Source organism: Salvelinus alpinus, chromosome 6, assembly GCF_045679555.1.
Source record: "Salvelinus alpinus chromosome 6, SLU_Salpinus.1, whole genome shotgun sequence".
NCBI classification, from domain to species: domain Eukaryota; kingdom Metazoa; phylum Chordata; class Actinopteri; order Salmoniformes; family Salmonidae; genus Salvelinus; species Salvelinus alpinus.
Genome location: NC_092091.1, coordinates 15,943,925 through 15,959,573, shown reverse-complemented (window position 1 = coordinate 15,959,573; position 15,649 = coordinate 15,943,925). Strand labels below are relative to the sequence as shown.

General features: G+C 42.0%; 1 protein-coding gene across 3 annotated transcripts in view; it reads left to right on the top strand.

The window, feature by feature from the left end:
* Nucleotides 1-14,131, top strand: part of LOC139578219 (receptor-type tyrosine-protein phosphatase zeta-like) — a 122,906-nt gene extending 108,775 nt beyond the window's left edge. For all 3 annotated transcript variants that reach the window (XM_071405553.1, XM_071405552.1, XM_071405551.1), the window contains 5 exons: nucleotides 12-140; nucleotides 242-394; nucleotides 8,287-8,429; nucleotides 12,822-12,957; nucleotides 13,067-14,131. In XM_071405553.1, coding sequence (XP_071261654.1) covers nucleotides 12-140; nucleotides 242-394; nucleotides 8,287-8,429; nucleotides 12,822-12,957; nucleotides 13,067-13,210 — 705 coding nt within the window. In that variant the 3' untranslated portion in view covers nucleotides 13,211-14,131. The remainder of the gene's footprint in view (nucleotides 1-11; nucleotides 141-241; nucleotides 395-8,286; nucleotides 8,430-12,821; nucleotides 12,958-13,066) is intronic.
* The last annotated feature ends 1,518 nt before the right edge of the window (nucleotides 14,132-15,649 follow it).

The following is a 15,649-nucleotide window of genomic DNA, read 5'->3' as shown; positions in this document are numbered from 1 at the left end:
GTGTTCCTCAGGGGTACCGGCAGAGCACTGAGTTCATCGTGACCCAAAACCCGCTGGCCGGCACGGTGACAGACTTCTGGAGGATGATCTGGGATCACAACGCTCAGGTCATAGTCACACTGCCGGGAACACCAAGCCTGGTAGGTATCTATCTGTCGTACTGGATTCAAAACCTCTGATGTATGTATGGCAGCCATTTTGTGCCTCAAAAAGGAAGTCCTTACCACATCTGTGTTCTCAGGCAGAGGGGGAGGAGCCATATGTGTACTGGCCCCGCAAGGAGCAGCCAATCAGCTGTGAGGCGTTCACAGTGACCCTGCGGTGCGAGAACCACATGTGTCTGGCCAACGAGGAGATGCTGGTGGTGCAGCACTACGTCCTGGAGGCTACACAGGTGAGATCAGCTGAGGGAGATCAGTAAGACCAGGGAGATCAGCTGAGGGAGATCAGCTCAGAGAGATCAGCTCAGACCAGGGAGATCAGCTCAGACCAGGGAGATGAGCTGAGGGAGATCTTTAAAACTAGGGAGATGAGCTGAGGGTGATCAGTAAAACTAGGGAGATGAGCTGAGGGTGATCAGTAAAACTAGGGAGATGAGCTGAGGGTGATCAGTAAAACTAGGGAGATGAGCTGAGGGTGATCAGTAAAACCAGGGAGATGAGCTGAGGGTGATCAGTAAAACCAGGGAGATCAGCTTGATAAGTAAGATAAGTCACACTAACATGATCAACTACATAGAACAGACTAACTACATTGGAGAGAGGGAGATCAGCCACAGACTGTGGGATCATAACAAAAATATCAGCTTCATAGAATGGACCAGTCACTATGGACCAGTCACTAGTGCTCATCAAATGTTAACACTGTGTCTATACCCAAACAACCTTTAAACCACTGAATTGATACACAGAGGTAATATATAGCAACAAGGAAATGCTTATTCCATGGAGTTGTTCTGCTTATCTCTTCCTGGATCTTAGCCCATGGTGAAACCAAATGGCCAGTGAAAAGAGTGGAAATTCAATACACATTCCCCATGCCTCAATGGAGCACAGCTGTTATTTTTCACACAGTTTAGACCCGGCCATCTGCACCACCAATCACTGGAACACTTTCAACACACGCGCACACAGGCGCACGCATGCACTACATGACCAAAAGTATGTGGACATCTGCTCGTTGAACATCCCATTCCAAAATCATGGGCATTAATATGGAGTTGGTCCCCCTTTTGCTGCTATAACAGCCTCAACTCTTCTAGGAAGGCTTTCCACTAGATGTTGGAACATGTATTTTTTTTATTTCTCCTTTATTTAACCAGGTAGGCCAGTTGAGAACAAGTTCTCATTTACAACTGCGACCTGGCCAAGATAAAGCAAAGCAGTGCGACAAAAACAACACAGAGTTACACATGGGATAAACAAACGTACAGTCAATAACACAATAGAAACATCTATATACAGTGTGTGCAAATGTAGTAAGATTAGGGAGGTAAGGCAATAAATAGGCCATAGTGGCGAAATAATTACAATTTAGCATTAACACTGGAGTGATAGATGTGCAGATGATGATGTGCAAGTAAAGATACTGGGGTGCAAAAGAGCAAAAATAAATAACATTATGGTGGATGAGGTAGTTGGGTGGGCTATTTACAGATGGGCTGTCTACAGGTGCAGTGATCGGTAAGCTGCTCTGACAGCTGATGCTTTAAGTTAGTGAGGGAGATATGAGTCTCCAGCTTCAGTGATTTTTGCAATTCGTTCCAGTCATTGGCAGCAGAGAACTGGAAGGAAAGGCGGCCAAAGGAGGAGTTGGCTTTGGGGATGACCAGTGAAATAAACCTGCTGGAGCGTGTGCTACGGGTAGGTGTTGCTATGGTGACCAGTGAGCTGAGATAAGGCGGCGGGGCTTTACCTAGCAAAGACTTATAGATGACCTGGAGCCAGTGGGTTTGTGACGAATATGTAGCGAGGGCCAGCCAACGAGAGCATACAGGTCGCAGTGGTGGGTAGTATATGGGGCTTTGGTGACAAAACGGATGGCACTGTGATAGACTACATCTAATTTGCTGAGTAGAGTGTTGGAGGCTATTTTGTAAATTACATCGCTGAAGTCAAGGATTGGTAGGATGGTCAGTTTTACAAGGGTATGTTTAGCAGCATGATCGAAAGAGGCTTTGTTGTGAAAAAGGAAGCCGATTATAGATGTAATTTTGGATTGGAGATGTTTAATGTGAGTCTGGAAGGAGAGTTTACAGTCTAACCAGACACCTAGGTAGTAGTTCACATATTCTAAGTCGATGCTAGTCGGCCGGGCGGGTGCGGGCAGCGATCGTTGAAGAGCATGCATTTAGTTTTACTAGCATTTAAAAGCAGTTGGAGGCCACGGAAGGAGTGTTGTATGGCATTGAAGCTCGTCTGGAGGTTTGTTAACAGTGTCCAAAGAAGGGCCAGATGTATACAGAATGGTGTCGTCTGCGTAGAGGTGGACCAGAGAATCACCAGCAGCAAAAGAAACATCATTGATATATACAGAGAAAAAAGTCGGCCTGAGAATTGAACCCTGCGGCACCTCCATAGAGACTGCCAGAGGTCCAGACAACAGGCCCTCCGATTTGACATACTGAACTCTATCTGAGAAGTAGTTGGTGAACCAGGCGAGGCAGTCATTTGAGAAACCAAGGCTGTTGAGTCTGCCGATAAGAATGTGGTGATTGACAGAGTCGAAAGCCTTGGCCAGGTCGATGAAGAGGCTGCACAGTACTGTATTTTATTGATGGCGGTTATGATATCGTTTAGGACCTTGGCTGAGGTGCACCCATGACCAGCTCGGAAATCAGAATGCGTAGCAGAGAAGGTATGGTGGGATTCGAAATGGTCAGTGATCTGTTTGTTAACTTGGCTTTCAAAGACTTTAGAAAGGCGGGGCAGAATGGATATAGGTCTATAACAGTTTGGGTCTAGAGTGTCTCCCCCTTTGAAGAGGGGGATGACCGCTGCAGCTTTCCAATCTTTAGGAATCTCAGATGATACGAAAGAGAGGTTGAACAGACTAGTAATAGGGGTTGCAACAATTGCAGCTGATAGTTTTACAAAGAGAGGGTCTAGATTGTCTAGCCCAGCTGATTTGTAGGGGTCCAGATTTTGCAGCTCTTTCAGAACATCAGCTATCTGGATTTGGGTGAAGGAGAACCGGTGGTAGGGGTTGCTGCAGGGGGTTGCTGCAGGGGGTGCAGTGCTGTTGGCCGTGGTAGGGGTAGCCAGGTGGAAAGCATGGCCAGCCGTAGAAAAATGCTTATTGAAATTCTCGATTATCGTGGATTTATCAGTGATGACAGTGTTTCCTAACCTCAGTGCAGTGGGCAGCTGGGAGGAGGTGCTCTTATTCTCCATGGACTTTACAGTGTCTCAAAACTTTTGGGAATTTGTGCTACAGGATGCAAATTTATGTTTGAAAAAGCTAGCCTTTGCTTTCCTAACTGACTGTGTATATTGGTTCCTAACTTCCCTGAAAAGTTGCATATCGCGGGGGCTATTCGATGCTAATGCAGTACACAACCGTATGTTTTTGTGCTGGTCAAGGACAGTCAAGTCTGGAGTGAACCAAGGGCTATATATGTTCTTAGTTGTAAAAAAAAATCATGGGGCATGCTTATTTAAGATGGTGAGGAAAGCACTTTGCTGTTCTTTGATGGTGAGTAAAGCACTATTGCTGTTCTTTGAACCCTATGATTACTCGCCTACACAGCTGATGCCCCTGGACTCTTTCAATAACACGGGGAGACATGGCGCTTAGAAAGCTAGCGGACCGGGGCAAGAATATGGGTCTTCGGCGACATCGCTACGTCGACAACAAAGGGTCCAGGGCAATTATCAAGAGGTATTGTAGCCCTAGAATTTGCTGGTATATGGGCCTAGCTCGTGGCTAGCTCAAGGCTAACTGGTGCCTGCTTCGGGACAGAGGCGTTAGCTAACAGTAGCCACTCGGTAGCAGCTAGCTAGCTGCGATGATCCGGTGTAATGATCCAGAGCGGCAGGAATCCGGTGATGTGGTAGGGAGAAGCAGTCCGATATACTCTGGGTAGATATCGCGCTGTGCAGACTTGCATGTATTGTCCAAGCTTAAGCTGGCGGTGTCCGAGCTAAAAGGTGAAGACTGCTAGCCGTGGCTAACAAAGTTAGCTGGCTAGCTCCTGATGGAGGTTCCAGTTATAAGGAATAAAAATAGCAGATCCGTACCACATTGTGTGAGGAGGGTTGCAGGAAAGTATATTTAGTTTGTAGATAGAAAGTGAGATTAAAATGTATACGAGAAAAAATAATAACAATTGCTGCGGGAACTTCAATTCAGCCACAAGAGCATTAGTGAGGTCGGGCACTGATGTTGGGCGATTTAGACCTGGCTCGCAGTCGGCGTTCCAATTCATCCCAAAGGTGTTTGATGGGGTTGAGGTCAGGGCTCTGTGCAGGCCAGTCAAGCTCTTCCACACCAATCTCGACAAACCCTTTCTGTGTTGACCTCACTTTGTGCACAGGGGCATTGTCATGCTAAAACAGGAAAGGACCTTCCCCAAACTGTTGCCAAAAATGTGGAACCACAGAATCGTCTAGAATGTGATTGTATGCTGTAGCGTTAGATTTCCCTTCACTGGAAATAAGGGGCCTAGCCCGAACCATAAAAAACAGCCCCAGACCAGTATTCCTCCTCCACCAAACTTTACAGTTGGCACTATACATTTGTGCAGGTAGCGTTCTCCTGACATCCGTCAAACCCAGATTCATCTGTCGGACTGCTAGATGGTGAAGTATGATTCATCACTCCAGAGAACGTATTTCAACTGAGTCCAATAGCAGCAAGCTTTACACCACCCCAGCCAGCGCTTGGCATTGTGCATCTTATGCTTGAGTGTGGCTGCTCGGCCATGGAAACCCATTTCATGAAGCTCCCGATGAACAGTTATTGTGCTGACGTTGCTTCCAGAGTCAGTTTGGAACTCGGTAGTGAGTGGTGCAACCGGCGGTCCCGTTCTGTGAGCTTATGTGGCCTACCACTTCGCGGCTGAGCCGTTGTTGCTCCTAGACGTTTCCACTTCACAATAACAGCACTTACAGTTGACCACGGCAGTTCTAGGGGGGCAGAAATTTGACGAACTGACTTGTTGGAAAGGTGGCATCATATGACAGTGCCATGTTGAAAGTCACTGAGCTCCTCAGTAAGGCCATTCTATTGCCAGTGTTTGTCTATGGAGATTGCATGGCGGTGTGCTCAATTGTATACACCTGTCAGCAACGGGTGTGGCTGAAATAGCCGACACCACTAATTTGATGGGGCGTCCACATACCTTTCTATATATAGTGAACACACTAGGGTTGCAAAGGTTCGGAAACTTTCCGGTAAATTTCCAGAATTTTTCCGAAGATTTTTCATGGAAACTTAAGTCCTGGAATTTGGGGAATTTTGCTTAAATTCATCAAAAAAGTTAGCTTATAACAGTGAACCTTTTTATGTGGGATACACATAAGGCAATTCTAGGTCTTGTGGCATATTTTGATTAAACTATCCCCAATTCAATGGAATTGCAACCCTCTGCATGCACAGTGCATTCTTCCATCACATGTGCAGTACACTCTTCCATCATATGTTCAGCTGATTCTCAAGATCTTGCACACTACTGAGATGCTATTGAGCACACACTACTACACTCTCTGAGCCTAGTACTACATGCTTTCTTGTAAGTTTTGATTACAATACTGGGGGGGTGAATATATTTTATGACATGATTTTTTGTTAGCTAGTAAATAGTAGCCTACAGCAAAGTGTGTTTAAATAATTTCCAACTTGCTAACAATTTCTGCTGGTTAGTTTTTGCTACCATGTGGGTTTTAGCTTGCTTGAGCCTGCTAACTGAGGAGTGTTAATTCACCTGTTTCCATACATGTTTTATTTTAAAACATTTATCTTACAAAAGAGTTGTTTAATCTAACTGCTTAACTATTTATCTGTACTTGGAATTGTATTCGTTATTTTCTTTGTAATCTTTACAGGAAAATGCCACGGGCACTATCTGATGTGTGGAGACATTTCACTGCAGCTAATGTAGAAGGAAAAGATGTGTACATTTGCAAATTCTGCACGAAATCATATGTGAAGAATGCAACAAAGATGCAGAATCATCTGGCCAAGTGCATAAAGTTCCCTCAGCGCTCACAACAAACAACCTCTGACAAAAGACCCTCTACTTCTATTTGAGGTGAAAATGATGATTCAGACACCTTATCGATAGCAACATCTCATGGTCCTCCTGGAATCAGAAGTTTTGATGAATGTCTTGCTCGAGCTGTGTATGCAACTGGTTCACCTCTGATGCTTACAAGCAATGTGATTTGGAAGAGATTTCTGAATGTTCTTCGCCCAGCATAAACCCCTCCAATCAGACATGCTTTATTTACTCATTTGCTGGATGCAGAGTTCAACAGAGTTCAAGTGAAGGTCATGCAAATCATAGAGAAGTCAGACTGTATTGCAATCATCACTGATGGGTGGTTGAATGTTCGTAGGCAAGGAATAATTAACTACATCATCTCCACCCCTCAACCAGTATTCTACAAGAGCACAAACACAAGGGACAACAGACACAGAGGTCTCTTCATTGAAGGCAGTCATCAATGACCTTGGACCACAGAAGGTATATTTGCACTGGTGACAGACAATGCTGCGAACATGAAGACTGCTTGGTCTAAAGTCCTACCCTCACATCACACCCATTGGCTGTGCGGTTCATGCATTGAATCTACTCCTCAAGGACATCATGGCACTGAAAACAATGGATACACTCTACAAGAGAGACAAGGAAATGGTTAGGTATGTGAAGGGTCATCAAGTTATAGCAGCAATCTACATCACCAAGCAAAGTGAGAAGAATAAGAGCACCACATTGAAGCTGCCCAGCAACACCCGTTGGGGTGGTGTTGTCATCATGTTTGACAGTCTCCTGGAGGGGAATGAGTCTCCAAGAAATGGCCATATCATAGTCTGCTGATATGGACCGCCCCATCAAGAGGATCCTCCTAGATGATGTATTTTAGGAGAGAGTGGTAAGCAGCCTGAATCTCCTGAAACCTATAGCAGTAGCCATTGCACGGATTGAGTGAGACAATGCCATCCTGTCTGATGTTCAGACTCTGCTTGCAGATGTAAGAGAATAAATCCGTACTGCCCTGCCCACTTCACTGTTGCTCCAAGCAGAGGAAACTGCAGTTCTGAAATACATCAAAAAGCGTGAAGACTTCTGCCTGAAGCCCATACACGCTGCAGCGTACATGTTGGACCCAAAGTATGCTGGCAACAACATCCTGTCTGGTGCAGAGATCAACAAGGCCTATGGTGTCATCACTACCATGTCTCGCCACCTTGGCAGTCTGGCGAAGAACACTTCCAAGCAAGGGCTTTGGGGTGGAGATGCAATATGGCAGTCGTGCCAGCACATATATCTCATCAGCCACCTGGTGGAAGGGACTTTGTGGATCGGATGCTCTTTCCGCTGTTGCCTCCATCATCCTCCAAATCCCACCAACATCAGCCGCCTCAGAGCGCAACTGGTCCTTGTTTGGGAACACACACACCAAAGCACGCAACAGGCTGACCAATACAAGGGTTGAACAATTGGTTGGCCATCCGGGCAAATTTTAGGCTTTTTGAGCCATCCTCACCAAGGTTGGAAAGTGACAGTGAAGATGAGGCCTCAGAGTCTGATGTTCAAGAGGTGGACATTGAAGAGGTCCAGGGAGAAGACATGGAAGCCTGAGAGGAAAACAACCAAAGCTTTAGTTTCTAGACTATAATTTTACAGATGTATGTTGATAATGTTTTTGGGAGATGCAATGGATCATTGTGGATCATTCAGTATTCCCTTTTGTTGTTCAGTGAAATCGTCCCATGTGAAGAGTCAACTCATTTAATTAAAGTTCAATTCATAACTAAATAGTTTATATTTTTATTTCTATTGGAAGGATTTAATAATTTGCAATTATGTCTACTTAAGGTAAAAGGTTTATGTTTCTGTCTCCATGATATGGTAAATCTATCCAATGCAAAAAATATCTTAATTTAAATGGTATTAATATTAATTTGCATATATTCCTGTTAATTCCCATATATTCTGTTAATTACCACGGAAAGTTTCCACTTCTGAATATTCCCCAAAATATGCAACCCTAGAACACACAAACACTTTCTCTCTCTCTCTCCCTCTCTCTGATTGTGTGTTGTTGTCTCCCTCTGGGCCAGGATGACTATGTTCTGGAGGTGAGGCATTACCGGGCGCCTCACTGGCCCAACCCAGACAGCCCCATCAGCAGCACCTTTGAGCTGCTCAGCCTGGTGAAGGAGGAGAGCTCCTCCAAGGAGGGCCCCACGGTGGTCCACGACCAGTAAGACCTCTCTATTAATTTACTGATTGATGATTGATTATGTATCTGTGAAATAAGGTCATCTCCACTCCAAACCTGGAACAAATGGAACAGTCCCAAAAGTGCAACACCCAACTATTTGGCACTCAGGCATGTACTCTATCTTGAGCCATCTCAATACTCTTGAAACACTATTTTTCCCTCTCTTTTCTGTTAATACATTCAAGATGATCCACTCTGAGACCTTAACCTAAGAGGATAAGAAGATATGGCCAAATGTGCAATACTCTTAATATTTATTGGAACTGAAACACTGTAATGATCCAGGCCTATTTAGACAATCCTGTCTTAAGCCTTTATAACTGGCACACCAATTTAAAAAAATCAGAAACAGGATTGTATGTGAATGTATCCTCAGTATAGGCTATACATGAAGAATTTGTTTGCATGACAACTTTGATAGATAATGCATCAGAAATATCTCAACCAGCCGCTTGAGTTGCCCATTAAAGTAAACAAATGTTATATTGGAATTTGGATAGACTTTAAATCATCTAAAAATATGATACTTGAATTTACATTATGTCTGCTTCATTTACTCATAATGGAAGAAAGGCCTAGTTAAATGAGGACTGATATAAAGTATATATGATCAATTTGTGTGGTAAAATATGAGAATGCATGTAAATTAATGCGTTTACAGTTTATATGATAAGAATACCAGTAAATTGACATGACATGAATGATATTGTGAAACATATTGAATATAACAAGCAGATAGTGAATAATGATATGGATTTGAAATTAATTTTGTATTTTTTTCAGACCAAAAAAATCCCATGACAATATTTGTCACATAAACTGAAATTAGGCCAACTATTCTAATTTTAGCAACCAGGAAATGGCGGAGCTATTTCTGCATAGTACACCTTTAAAGGAATGGTATTAAGTCAAAGCTAGTGATAATGGAAAATGGATAAAACAAGCAGTCATTATGTAGAGAATCATTGTACAATCTTAACCGCTGTGAAATATATTTTCCATATCCAAAAATATTGTATTTTCAGCTGTTTGAAGCTGGTGTACAAAACCTAAAGTAAAAGATGCAAAAACGGAACATGAGAAAGGGAAGCAAAGAACTAGTTCACATAGAACATATCTATCGCATCTTAGACTTGCTGTCAATGAGAATGAAATATCTATAACTCACATTTCTATGTGAATTTGGTCGGGTCACCCAAAAAGCTACATACAGTGCCTTCAGAAAGTATTCAGACATCTTGACTTTATCCACATTTTGTTACGTTACAGCCTTTTTCTAAAATGGATTAAATAACTACAAATCCTCAGCAGTCTACACACAATACCCCATAATGACAAAGGAAAAAGAGGTTTTTAGAAATGTATTAAATATAAAAAAACAGATACCTTATTTACATGAATATTCAGACCCTTTGCTATGAGACTCGAAATTGAGTTTAGGTACATCCTGTTTCCATTGATCATCCTTGAGAAGTTTTTACAACATGAGTCAAGTCCACCTTTGGTAAATTCAATTGATTGGACATGATTTGGAAAGGCACACACCTGTTTATATAAGGTCCCACCGTTGACTGTGCATGCCGGAGCAAAAATCAAGCCATGATGTTGAAGGAATTATCCTTTGAGCTCTGAGACAAGATTGTGTCGAGGCACAGATCTGGGGAAGGGTACCAAAAAATGTCTGCAGCATTGAATGTCCCCAAGAACACAGTAGCCTCCATCATTCTTAAATGGAAGAAGTTTGGAACCACCAAGACTCTTCCTAGAGCTGGCCGCCCGGCCAAACTGAGCAATCGGGGGAGAAGGGCCTTGGTCAGGGAGGTGACCCGATGGTCACTTTGACAGAGCTTTAGAGTTCCTCTGTGGCGATGGGAGAACCTTCCAGAAGGACAACCATCTCTGCAGCACTCCACCAATCAGGCCTTTATGGTAGAGTAGCCAGATGGAACCCACTCCTCAGTAAAAGGCACATGACAGCCTGCTTGGAGTTTGCCAAAAGGCAACTAAAGACTCTCATTCCATGATAAATAAGATTCTCTTGGCCTGAATGCCAAGCGCACATCTGGAGGAAACCTGGCACCATCCCTACGGTGAAGCATGGTGGTGGCAGCATCATGCTGTGGGGATGTTTTTCAGCAGCAGTGACTGGGAGACTAGTCAGGATCGAGGAAAAGATGAACAGAATAAAGTACTGAGAGATCCTTGATGAAAACCTACTCCAGAGCGCTCAGGACCTCAGACTGGGGCGAAGGTTCACCTTCCAACAGGACAACGACCCTAAGCACACAGCCAAGACAATGCTGGAGTGGCTTTGGGAAAAGTCTCTGAATGTACTTGAGTGGCCAAGCCAGAGCCTGGACTTGAACCCGATTGAACATCTCTGGAGAGACCTGAAAATAGCTGTGCAGCAACACTCTCCATCCAACCTGTGACAGAGCTTGAGAGGATCTGCAGAGAAGAATGGGAGAAACTCCCCAAATACAGATGTGCCAAGCTTGTTGCATCATACCCAAGAAGACTTGATGCTGTAATCGCTGCCAAGGGTGCTTCAACAAAGTACTAAGAAAAGGGTCTGAATACTTATATAAATGTGATATTTGCATTTTTTTGTTGTTGAACAAATTAGCAAAAAATTCAAAAAAAAACATGTTTTTGCCATTATGGGGTATTGTGTGTAGATTCATGAGAGAGAAAAAACTATTTAATCAATTTTAGAATAAGGCTGTAACATAACAAAATGTGTACAAAGTGAAGGGGTCTGAATACTTTCCGAATGCACTGTAGTCTAGCTTAATGGACAACTCTTTCACCCTGGTAGAGCTTCTTTTTAAGAGTTCCTAAAATTGTAAAACAACAACATATTTGTAATTTAATCATTCTTAAATTATGTTTAACAGGTCAACAACATTTACATTATAATTTCCCATTTCATACACAATTTGTACAAAACAATTGTGGTAAATGAGGTTTGGTTTTGCTCACGTTCACTTCCATCTTTGAATGCGTGTTTAAAAATATATGGGAATCTGATCATGAAAACCACATGATAATTTTACATTGGGTGAGATGATAAAATATGCCAAACAAATTTAATAGGGTTTCATAAAAAAAAAAATGGTGGTCAAAATGAGATCAACCACCGGGTTGAGCTGCCTGTTAAAGGGTTATTCAGTGGGGTCTTTCTCTAACATATCATTAACATTATATCCAAGAATTCGGATTTCATAACCTAATATGTTGGATAATAAGCACTGACCTCTTTTCAAATCAAATTGTATTTGTCACATGCGTCAAATACAACCAGTGTAGACCTTACAGTGAAATGCTTACTTACAAGCCCTAAACCAACAATGCAATTTAAAAAAGTGTTCATAAATTATTTACTAAAATAAACTGAAGTTGTTTTTTTTACAATAAAATAACAGTATCGACGCTATTGGGTGGGGGGGGGGGGGGGGCACAGGATAGTCGAGGTAATATGTACATGTAGGTAGAGGTAAAGTGACTATGCATAGATAATAAACATACAGTAGCAGCAGTGTAAAAATGGGGGTGGGGGGGGTTCAATGCACATAGTCCAGGTATCCAAGTAGCTGTTCAGGAGTCTTATGGCTTGGGGGTAGAAGCTGTTAAGAAGCCTTTTGGACCTATCATTTGACATATCTGTTGACATAGTAGAGCAGGTTTCTCGTAACGACTTGAGGATTTTACATTTTGTGGTCCTTGTCTTCAAAGATGTTTCCGCGGGTCGCAAAAAGCTAAATTAGCATGACACAAGCTGAATTAAATGTAAAAGGCTTTGAAAATAAAAAGCTTGGCACATGCTCAATATTTCATAGATATGCTTTTTTGTGAGAAATCTTCGAACAATAACAGGGATTCTGAATGAATAGGAAAAGCTATTACTAAAATATGAAAATATGTCTCAAAATCGATATCTATCTTACCTCTATATTGTTTTATGTTTTATGCGGATTCGAGAAGATTACAAGTGCAACGGGAAAGTGAGCCTGTCAGGTAGCCAGTAGCCTTAATTCTTGCACAGAATCCAGCCTAGCTGACGCGATGCAATTTTCCTTATTTTACCACTTTCTTTCTCTGTCCTCCATTGATTTAGTCGCATTAGCCTACAAGGGTAGAAACGCCAATAACTTTTGAATGGATTATGATAGAGACATGATCTTTTGAGGAGTATCTACACAATTAACATATTATTTTTGAAAATAGTTTTTAATTGAACACCCTAAGAAGATTACAAGTGCTGTTAAGTTTTACCACCACTTCAAGGCGTGGGTCTGGTGTTACTGCGTGGGTCTGGTGTTACTGCGTGGGTCTGGTGTTACACTTCAAGGCGTGGGTCTGATTTTGCAGGGTTGGCGGTGTTACTGCGGGAACCTTCTGTGCCCTGTCTACTCTGGTGCGCCAACTAGAGGCGGAGAGCTCTGTGGACGTGTACCAGGTGGCCAAGATGTTCAACCTCATGAGGCCAAGGACCTTCACTGATGTTGTAAGTCAATCTGAAGCACCGGCTGTACCTGCTTGATGCACAGTGACCATTTTGTGTCAAAGCATTCTCCCTTCAACAGCACAGTTTCTCTATTCCATTTCTCATTCAGGAGCAGTATCAGTTCCTATACAAAGCCATGCTGAGTCTGGTGGGCACACAGGAGGACGAGAGGATGCACCAGTCCTCAGACAACAACGGAACAGTCCCAGGGGGCACCGCCAGCACGGCAGAGAGCCTTGAGTCCCTGGTGTAACCATTTACATTTTAGTCACTTAGCAGACGCTTATAGGAGCAATTAGGGTTAAGTGACTTGCTCAAGGGAACAGCGACAGATTTTGTCACCTTGTCGGCTCGGGGATTCGAACCAGAGACCTTTTGGTTACTGGCCCAACGCTCTTAACAGCTAGGCTACCTGCCGCCCTATGGCAACAGGGGCCCTAACTTGTCAGTATGGATTCTCGCCTATCTCACAGTTTTCTGTTTTTAAAAACTGCAGCTTTGCCTGTTTACCCTCTCTTATGATCTCCGTCTTTGAATGCATTTTCCAGACCGCTGGACATGATACCCTATGACCTTGCAATGTGTGCCTTTGTATATTCATCTTGTAGCCTACTTGTAATGCCTCTCATACAATTGTAGTCAACTTTTCTGATGTTTTGTTGATACTGCTGTCTTGAGATATTTGCTCTACTCTGTTTCCCTAAACTTTCATATTTATTTTCAGTAAGCAAAAAAAGGGAACATGCTACTTTTTACGTTAAACATGTTTTGTTAGCCTATTTTTTTGTTGAGTCAATGCATTGAGCAACTCATTATTCCGTCTAACAATGAATATGCTATTTTGTTTGTAGCAACAGTGAGCTTTTGAAGTCAAAAATGCATAATGGTATGAAATAATACATCTAATATGTAAATAATATTATAGCAACCAAGTCAATGGACCAAATTTCTATTTATACTTCTAGATTTTTATATTTTACTACAATTTGTCAATTTTTTATGTATGGCTGCATTCTAAAAAATAACTTGGTCAAAGCATTTTTTATGTTTTAATATTAGTGTTCTGTATTTTGTAACATACTAAATATGAAGCATGGGGTAATGACACTTTTTAGCTGTACATTAAACATTGCTGGAGGATTAGACAGGATTAAACAAGTGAAAGAAAATTCAAGGAATGAGTTTTTGTAGTGTTCTGTAATTTTTTTTAAACTACAATGAAGAGTTTGTAGAAAAAAGGGGAGTGCTGCTAGAGTACACAATAGTAAGTCTTTGTAAATAGAAGGTGCTCTTTGGTAAAAGGGGTAAATTGGTCATCAAAAAGAAAGGAGGACCAAGGCACTCTTCATATAATTAAAATGCCTTTATTTGTAGGGCATGTTCAATGGAACAGCGATTTGTTTTTTATTACTCTGGCACGTTTTCGGCTGCATGGCGTTTATCAGGGATACAGTGCCTTCAGAAAGTATTCACACCCCTTGACATTTTCCACATTTTGTTACAGCCTGAATTTAAAATGGATTACATTTAGATGTTTTTTCTCACTGGCCTACACACAATACCCCATAATGTCAAAGTGGAATCATTTTGTTAGAAATGTTTACAAATGAATCAAAAATGAAAAGCTGAAATGTCTTGAGTCAATATGTATTCAACCCCTTTGTTATGGCGTGCCTAAATAAGTTCAGGAGTAAACATTTGCTTAACAAGTCACAAGTTGCATGGACTCACTATGTGTGCAGTAATAGTGTTTAACATGATTTTTGAATGACTACCTCATCTCTGTACCACACACATAGTTATCTGTAACGTCCCTAAGTCGAGGAGTGAATTTAAAACACAGATTCAACCACAAAGACCAGGGACGTTTTCCAGTGCCTCACAAAGAAGGGCACCTATTGGTAGATGGGTTAAAAAAATATCCCTTTGAGCATGGTGAAGTTCTTAATTATACTTTGGATGGTGTATCAATAAACCCAGTCATTACAAAGATACAGGCGTCCTTCCTAACTCAGTTGCCAGAGAGGAAGGAAACTGCTCAGGGATTTCACCATGAGGCCAATGGTGACTTTAAAACAGTTAAGTTTAATGGCTGTTAGGGTTCCTTCCTTACGTCCTTGTCAATCATTGGTTCATTGGTGAAATTAGCATTATGACAATATCTTTAATTAAATCATTCAAAAACCTTTATTAATGCAATTGCAGACAGAAGTTGACAATCAGGAACATAGCACGCATGTTTCTGAGTAAGTTCTGCATCAAACAAAAAGTCTCCAGTTGTTTTGTTACACCCTCAGTCTATCCTGGTGATGTCACTACCTACGTCATTACCTTTTTACTCCTGAGACCAAAACCCTATATAAACAATGGCTTTTAGTGTTATCTAAAACTTAGCAGTAAACGTCCACTCCCCAAAGCTGATTTATTGTGGAATGTTTGACTAGTCTTATCTCCTCCACTCCCCTGCAGAGCTCCTTCTTCACAGTCACACATTCTCAGAGGGGCCATTTTATAAGAAAGAGAGAGAGAGAACTAAAAAACTATTGTGGAATACTAAACCTCTACAATGAATATATATTGTTAATCTGTAGTCTAGGACCCTATAAATGTAAGGAGGGAGGGGTCTTATAACACCTCCCATTCTATTAATACTACATAAGAATAATCAATTATTCTAATACATCAAACATTT